Genomic DNA, 9833 nt, shown 5'->3' with positions numbered 1-9833 from the left:
TGAGAGCAGCACCCGTCCTACCTTCTCATCGCTCACGCCGTCATTGTCATCGTCCTCATCACAAGCATCTCCGATCCCATCCTTATCAAAATCCTCCTGCCCAGAATTTGGCAGTTTGGGGCAGTTGTCCTGTAATTCGGAGAGGAATAATCACCATGAAAGCATTCCAAAGTGGCTTTCTTTCCAAAACAGGGAAAACAAAGCAAGACTCATGAAACCAAGGATATAAATATCTGATACAAGTCCTCAGATAAATGCAGGACGGGGGCCAGAGCCAGCTGGCCTGGACGTGTGCTGTTCTTTTAAGTCCTACCCTGGGAATTATGTGGCTTCTGCACACGAACAGACAAAAGGAGCCCTGTTCTGAGCCCAGGACCTCCAGGAAGGGATCAGACACCTGGGAGAAGAGAGGAGGGTGAAGGGTGCCTGCCCAGGGGAGGCAGAATAGCAAATGCTTGGAGTCCAGTTCCTTCCCACAGCCGTAGCCAAGGAACCAGGTGCCTTAGTGCCTATGCACGCTCGGCCCTCAGTGGCCGGCAGGCCTCAAAGGAAGAAGCCTCCTCGTACATGGTGCAAGCTTTGCAATTCCTGCATAAACAAACGCTTAGAAGAAGGCAAGGCAAACTCCATTCCAGCTTGCCACAGTTGAACGTGTGACAGCTGCGTCCACTGTTATGTTACCTGAACCTGAGCCATGGACCCAACTGAGGGACTAAGGGAGAGTGGTGCAGGGAAGTGCAGTGTTGGCTTCAACCATATTGTGCCTTTGTGTGTGTGTGTGTGTGTGTGTGTGTATACATACATGGTGTGTGTGTGTGGATGTGTGTTTGTGTATGTGTGCACATGCATTATGTGTGTCTGTCTGTGACAGGTCCTCTATGAAATGATTATATTGCTGCTTAAGATTCTGCAAATGTTTTACAAACAAATCACCATGGTAACACAGACTGGAGGAAACACGCTGTGTGTTCTGAGATTCATTTCAGTGTGTGTGTGTGTGTGTGTGTGTGTGTGTGTGTGTGTGTGTAAATCACTGCCTTATTTCTGTGACAGTCTTGCTTTGTTAGCCAATTCTTTCCATCTTCACTCAGTGGTTATAAAGGAAGAAATTCCTGCACTATGACTTTGTCACCTTAAACATAAAAGGAGAGTTTACACATATAAATAAATTTTTAAATGACTCTTCAATGAGAAGCCTTGCAACACCTACACTTGTGAAGTTACAGGGGCCCAACCTGTACTAGCCTCTCACGTGCTGGATCAAACTCTGACTCCCCAAACAGGCCTATACCCTGGCATGCGTGTGTCTTTGTAAAGAAAGACATTTGATGGGATCTTGCCAAGTGATCCCAAGCAGGATAACTTGTTGGGGTCATTTCAGCCTCACACTCTGGGGATAGGCATATACTCATCCTGTCCACTCACTGCTGATGGGCCTAGGAATCAGCAACGAGCACCATGAGTGTGTGCTGCTTTCCCTAACCATCCCTGGAATGAAAAGAAAATGAAGGGAGAGATCTCTGTGTTCAGTGTTTGAGGTGGGCCCCTGTGCTCTCCATACATCAGACCCAAGCTCTCTTCATGCCTGCAGTTGTAGGAGCACATGTAGGGCTAACAAGGCCCAGTCTCAGAGCAGGAGGTTCATGTGGAGTAGTAGTTTCTCACTGTTTAGATCATTGCATCCAGATTGGCCCAGTCTTTCCTGGCAGTGACCCACTGAAGAGAGACTGAGGGCAGACCTTTACACTGGCTGAAGAGAACTGAGGGGCAGACCCTTCACTGATGAAGAGGATGGGGAGCAGACCCTACACCGATGAAGAGCCATTAAGGCATGGAGTCCTGGCACCAACTTAAGGGAGGACTAAAGCACACAGTCCTAGCTCTTGGCCTGAGATGATGTGAGTCTCACCTTGATGCAATGGTAGGTGGCATTGGTGGCACACACCAGGTTGTTGTTGGGCCAGCCATCCAGGTCTGAGTCCTCCCCACAGATGAGCCCGTCGCCGGCATAGCCGGTCTGGCACTCACATTTGTACATGGGGTCACTGAAGTGGCCCAAGTAGATACACTCTGCATGCTTGTGGCAGTTGTGAGTCTTGTCCTTGCACGGGTTTTCTGGCTCACACACCTGCAAAGCAGAGAGTAGTAAGAGCTACAAAGAGGGCGCACGAGGAAAGAAGGTGACGATGGGTACCCCTGAGAATGGCAAGAGTCTCATTGTGAGGGACATGGAGAGTAGGGCATCATGCTGGGTTCTTAAAGTACTGATTTGGATCTCTCAAGGAGAACACTTGAGTATTTTATAGTGGTTATCTGAGCCAGATAAATATCATTTCTGAGCTTACCATGCGATACTGCTCATCATGGCTTTGCTAAGAATCTGTATCAGTGTAGTGGCTTCAGGAAGTGAAGTCTCTTTGGAGCTGTATAGTTGTCAGGATCCTGCCACTTCAGCATGTCAATGCTGAGTCTCTCTCTCTCTCTCTCTCTCTCTCTCTCTCTCTCTCTCTCTGGCTTCTACCAGGTGATGACAGCAGACACCTGAACTACATGCCTGGTCTTCAGTCTGGGATTTCCAGTCTCCAAAATTGTGATAAACCGTGTCTTTCCTTTATCCCTACCCTACCCTGGACATTCTGTTATAGCATCCCAGAGGTGAACAAGGTGTCACTGTTGCCCAGAAGTTCATAGGCCCTTTGCATGAAGACATGTATTCCACATGTCAGTAGGAGAGGCCCCGGATGAACAGAGAGGCTTTCATAAGATAAACTCTGTCTCTGTCTGTCTCTCAGCGATGTTGCCCCTTCTCTTCCTTATCCCATCTACTTGCCTAGACTTGTCTGACTTTTTAAAACCTTTAGAAACACAGGCAAGGCCAGCAGCACTTACTTGTTTCTCTGTCCGTGCAGCCTCCAGGCCAACCCCAAAGGGCTGGCTCCCCTTGTAGCGTGGGGGACAAGGCAGACAGTGGAAGCCAGGGTCGGTATTGACACAGCGGGAAGCTTTGTTGGTTGAGAAGCAGATATCTGTGACCACAGCACACTGTGAAGACAAACAGAAGTCAGCCTTTCTCATTATCTCCACAGGATACCCTGCCGCCCAAGGTGAAGGTACCAACCTCATCCAGGTCCTCACAGTGGGTGCCATTGCCCAGGAAGCCCACTGGGCAGGAACCACAGGACCAAGACCCATCAGGGAAGCTGTTGCACTTGGCTCCAGGAAAACATGGGTTGGATAAGCATCCATCTGCATGGAGGATGGGGAACAGGGATATGACCAGATACCACACACATTTGTACATGTGGGCACACACACATACATACATAAACATAAACATACAAGTATATATGCCCTGTTACCCATCAGTGGGGCAGCTCCTTTCACACACACACACACACACACACACACACACACACACGCAGACAAGCCCTATGCCCTATGACTCACCAATGGGGCAGCTTCTCTTATTGCACATTTGATGTTCCTTCACATCCCCCACACAGTCCTTCCCACCGTACTGGGGTTCTGGGCTGTTGCAAACACGTGTCCGTTCACGGATCCCTCCAGCACAGGTGACTGTGCAGGCCGACCAAGGGGACCAGGGGCTCCAACGCCCATCAACTGTAGAGAGAATCAGAAAAGGTAGCTGAGAGGGGCGTGGAGGGCTGGATGTGTTACCTGTGCTGGCAAGAGCAGAGGGAAGATGGAGTTGATATCCTGGCTATTGCAGCATAGTTGAAGAAACCAGTGTATGAGTGAAAGGGGAGGGGCTGGCCACAGTCAGGATTGATATACAATTGAAAGGGGAGGGGCTGGCCACAGTCAGGATTGATATACAATTGCTGATCGATTGTTTTGCCTCTGAAAGAAAAATCCTTCTAATCTTTCACAGCCAGAAGCCTGAGTTTCCTTACAGAGCCAGGCCTCCAGGGTAGGAAATACTTTGTGGGACGGATTCTTATTGCACTGGGCAGATAGGCAGTGAAGATCTGGGTGGAAAACCTGTTGTGTGGAAGCAAACCTCCTGCATCCACACACTGCAGAAGCCCAGCCTCCCTGGGGAGGTCCTGGTATCCTAAGCTGTGAATTCCCTAAGCTGGAACTTGCTGTGATCCGGACAGCCCTGTCCTGAGACCTGTCCTGCTGATTTCCTGCTCCAGGTCCAGGTTGACAGTGCTGGCTTATTTTTCTGCAGATGACAATCCACGCTCACCTGATTGACCTGTGCCTGGTACAGAGACATCAGGCTAACCAGGGGGTCAGGGTGGTGTTGTAGGAGCTGCGGGCCTCTTTTCACAGCCCGGCTCCTAGCCACTGGCTAGCTTTACCCAAAATAACAACATACAAATTGTATTCTTTTAAACACTGCTTGGCTCATTATATCTAGCCTCTTCTCTGCTAACTCTCGCACCTGGACTAGCCCATTTCTAATAATCTGTGTAGCCCACGAGGTGGCTTACTGGGGGGGGGTTGGGGAAGATTCAGCATGTCTGACCTGGCGGCTTGCTTCATTGCGTCTGCCCAGGAGAGGGGAGCATGGCCTCTGAGCTCACTTCCTCTTTCTCCCATCATTCTGTTCTGTTTACTCCTCCCACCTATGTTTTAACCTATCAGGACCAAGCAGTTTCTATTTTTTAACCAATGACCTTCCTCCATCAGGGTGGGGATCCAGCGACCCAGTGATGGGCTCTGTCCTCAGAGCAGGAGCAGCCACACCCCCACTGCTCAGACTCTGGTGGCTTTTGGTTTAGTGGCCAGCAGCCGTCACAGCGTCCTGTCTCACTCAGGCAGGCAGGACATCACCCCTCCCCATATCCCCGACTTACTTGGGCACGGCGCACCCTGGCAGGCCTTGGTCTCCCGGCCACTACCCTTGCAGTTCTTGCCCCCCATCTGGGGCACTGGGGAGTTGCAGAGACGTATGCGGGTGACATTGCCAACACCACAAGTCACGGAGCACGAAGACCAGGGTGACCAGTGACTCCAGCCACCATTCTGCCGGACTGACATCAGAAGCACAAAGAGATCATTGTCCCAGGCTGTGACCTGGGGCCAGACGATCCTCAAATCTGTCCTCCCAGCTAGTCTGTTTCCACTAAAGAGGGCAGGCCAAAGAGCACCACCGTCACCCAGAAGAAAGCGTCTCTCGTGGTAAAACCCTTCCCTTGGGCCATGGCCTCCAGACATCAGCAAACAGCTGTTGCTGGCACACCCAAACGGAGAGCCATCCACCCTACCCTGGAGCATGGCAGGGGCACACTCACTTCTTGTGTCGCATTTGCCCAGGCTGCATGCCCTCGTCTGAATGGAGGGGCCCAGGCAGGTGTTGCTGGTGACATCACAAGACCGGCCTCTCTGCTGGGTCCCAGAGCCACAGGTGACGGAACACTCCGTCCACTCTGCCCACGGAGACCAGCCCTCATCATTTTCTGAAGCTAAGGGAGAAAGCACACATGTCCCTGAGGATGGGTTCTCTCTCTTCACACACCGTGGGGAAGTCAGGCACTACAACCATGTGGGGCTGCTTTGGATACTTTGTAACAAGAAGGGACTTGTCTAGAAGAAAATTCTATGGGCATAGACCCACCACCTGGGAAAAGGGTTTGAGTTCCTTCAGAAGACAGAGTCCAGCGCAGGGACAAGAACACTGAGTGACTATTAAGGCAGAGTGATCTAGATGTGTTTAGGGAAGCTCTTCCACAGAGCCCAGGAGATGGCTCCCACAGAGAATGTCTACAGGGAGTGTTTTCAAAGCCTCCAAGAGGTCATTTCAACCTAGCTTTGTTGGCTCATATAAGGTAACGGCATGTCAACCATTGGTTGAGATTACAGCTTGCATAATTTATTTCCAAACACTTGAAAGAAAATTCAATAAAAAGATAATTTTCTTGAAGAAAATTTTCACAGGCACATGGTGTGGTGGGGCCTGAGTTAAAGGTAAAGTACACAGTAGGTCTCTTACAGGGGTCTCTTGGCAGGGGTCTTTTAGAAGTCCCTCTGGGGACGAAGGAAGGAAAGAGCAACAGCAAGGTCGACACTGAGCACAGGCAGCCAGAGCACCCAGTGTGTCTGCTGTACTCTTGCCCTCACTGACACAGGGGAAGCATCCTCAGGCGCCCAGTACTGTGGCAGTAGCATTGCTGTGTTGAGCAAGTAGCTGGGATTCTAGACACACACCAGAAGGGAAGACCAGGATAAAACCCAAGCAGAGGAATCCAGAACACTCGGGGATGATGCCTGGGTCTGAAGCACAGGGAAGCCAGAGGTGAGCATCACCCAGGGGCCAGATCCAGAGAACAGGCACAAGGACCCACAGACCATAGGGGCTTCTGAGTGAGCCGTGGAGCTGAGTCTAGCAAGGACAGTGCAGGCTCTTCTAGGGTTCATCAGAGTCTCCAGGACTCCATGATACCAGCCCTGCTCTGTCTCTACAGTGTCAGACTTCACAGAACTGGCTCCGCCATAGTCCAGTTCTGTGTAACTTGGACCATATCTCTGTAACTTGAGTGCACCACTGAGTAACCATCTCTGGGTTCTGTGTTTATTTACTGGACCATGGGTTTCACAGCAACTGCCCAGTCTTCACTCAGCCCAGATCAAGCAGCGGCTTCTGATCACAGCGGCTACTGACACAGGGCCTTGTTCTTGGCCTGGGCATGGGACTTTGGTCCCTGCAGTATCGCTAGGGGCCTCCTTGTCTGGGACGGGCCAGAATGGGACAGCTGCAGACGTTTAATTTCTAGAGTTCTTAAAGGCTTCCTGGCCACTGGCTAGTGGTTAAAGGAGGGCCTCAACCACGCCTCTTCTTTTTTCCCACTGCCTGCCTCTAGGAACACAAACCTCACCCTCCTCCGCTCAAACCATAAAACAAATAAACAGATGCAACCACCAGGACTCGCAACATGCTCGCCACCGCAGACTTACAGTGAGGACAGGACGGGCAGCACTCGCCTTCCACGAAAGATGGGTTGGCGCAAGTCGCCGGCAAGCAAGTGATTTGGTGGCACACCGTTTTAAATTTCTGAAAGAACAGAAAAATATTTGGGAAACAATTATGTAATGTAACAGACATTGTCACAGGATCTGGATGAGGAAAAATCAGCAAGAAAAATAGGGGTTTTTCTGTCTACAAATCCTACTTCAGATATAGGGCTTGAGCAGACCCAAGGGGACTCTGAGCACTGACACTGTGTCCTCCCGCCATGAGCAGAGAGATGACGGCATCAGCGTTTGAGCCCTCTGGGTGGGAAAGAAGAAGAATGAGTGACTATTCCCAGATCCCCCGACATCTGAGGTCAACACACGGACAGGGATTAATGAGAAGAAACTAGAACATTTGTATTTTCTCAATCATGACCAGGCTTCCCGGATATCTCCGTGAGCGCTGGGGCCCTGTCAGAGATGAATGGGGTCAAGCACACGCTAGCGAGGCGCTGATACAGCTGGATTCTCACTGTTTCTCATCATGCGGCAACGCTGGACACACCACCCCACCCTCAGGCTTGTGGTTTCTTTATGCACAGCATAATGAGGTCAATTTAAGTAACATTTGTTTTCTCTTCCATGTCTAAGGCTCTCGTGGTGAGCCTTCCATGTATCTAAACATTTTCTGTACGTGTTTGCCAGCAAGTCATTGGCAGCCCTTAGGATCTGCATGTGTCAATTTGAACACGCCTGCCCTGTGCAGGGCGTTTCTGCCTCCAGAAGAACCAATCTTCCAAACTCACCTTGCATGTGCACGTGGTACAGCTGTCTACCACCCAGGTTTCGTTTTCTGCAAAGATTCGGCCCTCCTGCACGCAAGCTGACATGTTCCTGGTCTTCATAGGGCCTCCAATGAGCTCCAAGAGGAACTGGTTGTCATTGGACTGGAAACAGAGGTAAGAGTTAGGATAAGAATTCAACGCCCTCTTCCATCGAGCTTAGGTCAAGCCTTGAAACCTCCAGGTGTAGATGGAACTTTGCCCTGGGATACTAGGGTCAGGTAGAGGCAGATGGGACTGCAATCCACATGAACTTCTGCAACAAAGACCGTATCACAGAACTCAGCTACACACACGTCTATCAGCTCAGCCCCGCTGCCTTTTCCCTGCTCACAGCCAATACCCAACACACAGACATGCAGAAGCGCTGCCTGCTCAACCCCTCAAAAACCACCATTGTGCACAGTGGGCAGAGCTCAGGGAAGGAGAAAGAGGCCAGTTTATGAATTCACTCATCTTCCTTTTGTTCAGCAGATAGGATGAGAAAGATGTGCAATGAGCTGATAGCAAGGGAGAAGATGGCCACAAGACCAGCCACCTGATCGTTATACCAGAGAAAGGGGGAAGAAGACAGCCACAAGACCAGCCACCTGGACATTATACCAGGGAAAGGGGGAAGAAGACGGCCACAAGACCGGTCACCTGGACATTATACCAGGGAAAGGGGAGGGGGTAAAGTGCAAAAAACAGACGAATCTACACAAAATGCCACTAAACATGTATGTATTTGCTTTGGCCATCTCAGAACTCTGTAGGTTCACCCAAGGTGCAATGTCTGAACTTGGAAGTCAGATGGGTGTCACGAACCCTCTACAGCAAATACAGAAACACACCACCTCTGTGGCTTTGTACAGCTTCAGGGCTCACACGTTTCCTTGACCTCTGATTTCACATTCAGTAACATTGGACCTGGACTACATTACAGTTGTAGGGAAGCTGCCAGACCCTGGGCTCAGCCCCTGTCTCTTCTGAGCTTTGTAGCCAGGTCTTCTGTCAAGTCAGCCAGGACCATCACTGTGCACTCAGTACTTCCTGGTACAGTAATGAATTAAGGGATACCACCCAGGGACCCTCACTAAGAGGCAAACAGAAACAGAAGCTTCTGCCCAAATGACAGCCCCACAGGGCACTCTGCACAGGCCTAGTCATGGGACTCTCTCGCTGAGCCATAGTGGAGGCTTGCAGGAAGTGTGTGTGTGACGGTCTCCTGCCCTCTTTGCTTCTCATGATAGTACGGGTGTCAGGGAGCTGCAGCCAGGAGAGACTACAGCTCTCACCTCCCTCCTCAAAGCCACAAGATGCCTGCTCTGGTGTGTGCAATTCTGTCCCCTGCTTCCACCCACTTTGGGACACACATGTTTGGCCTTAAATACAATAAGGCTGAGACATTCCTCAAGCCTGTAGACTATTCCTCTCAAAATTCTGCCCTTCTCATAAAGTATCTTCCTCTGCGCGGACATCTTTTATTCTCTGGGAGATGTATTCTCCAGAATCACAGCTTTATTGTGAGGAACTTGTGTCCCCTGACTGTGTTGTTATTTGCAATGTTTCTTGCATTTCAGGTTTTCTTCCCACCAACTTTGTGGTAGACCAGGTTCTGAAGGGCCTAACCTGAATGGCCTCTTAATACCATTTTCTAATCATAGATTCTCCGAAACAGTGAAGAATTAGTCCTCAGAGGCTGACTGGATGGCTGCTGGGAGGGCTTCCCTGACAGGCTACCATCTGTTCCCCCTACCCTCATTTGCCAGCTCTGCCATCTCCCGTGTGCTCACCACTATCTCCAGGTTCTTGCTCAACTGGTTCACCATGACATGCAATCCAGACAGCTCATTCATCATGTTGCTCAGCTCCTCACAGGAGTGTGCGCACACTTCCTGTGTCTTCTCCACACCCTGGACCACCAGTTCTGTGGTGATGTGGGGACTCAGGTGGAGTGTCTCTGTGTACTCATTGATGGTGTTGACTTCAGCTATGGGAGAGAAAGCATGGTCAGCAGAGCACAGGCTGTAAGGTGGCAGACTGACCACTGTCCACTGGCACCCATTGATGTGGTCAGACTGTCCACTG

The 9833-nt window shown here is 50.6% G+C and overlaps 1 protein-coding gene across 2 annotated transcripts in view; it reads right to left on the bottom strand.

Annotated features, from left to right (window-relative positions):
- Thbs2 (thrombospondin 2) overlaps window positions 1-9833 on the bottom strand; it is a 29611-nt gene that overhangs the window by 12030 nt on the left and 7748 nt on the right. For both annotated transcript variants that reach the window (XM_005363347.3, XM_026787469.1), the window contains exons 5-14: window positions 9539-9735; window positions 7728-7868; window positions 6925-7021; window positions 5265-5435; window positions 4827-5003; window positions 3448-3621; window positions 3119-3246; window positions 2890-3042; window positions 1910-2128; window positions 22-129 (exon numbers count right to left, since the gene is read on the bottom strand). In XM_005363347.3, the coding sequence (XP_005363404.1) occupies window positions 22-129; window positions 1910-2128; window positions 2890-3042; window positions 3119-3246; window positions 3448-3621; window positions 4827-5003; window positions 5265-5435; window positions 6925-7021; window positions 7728-7868; window positions 9539-9735 (1565 nt within the window). The remainder of the gene's footprint in view (window positions 1-21; window positions 130-1909; window positions 2129-2889; window positions 3043-3118; window positions 3247-3447; window positions 3622-4826; window positions 5004-5264; window positions 5436-6924; window positions 7022-7727; window positions 7869-9538; window positions 9736-9833) is intronic.

The sequence above is a fragment of the Microtus ochrogaster genome, linkage group LG9, assembly GCF_000317375.1.
Source record: "Microtus ochrogaster isolate Prairie Vole_2 linkage group LG9, MicOch1.0, whole genome shotgun sequence".
Lineage (NCBI taxonomy): Eukaryota > Metazoa > Chordata > Mammalia > Rodentia > Cricetidae > Microtus > Microtus ochrogaster.
Note: the sequence above shows the minus strand (reverse complement) of the source record. Positions and strands in the feature narration are given on the sequence as shown.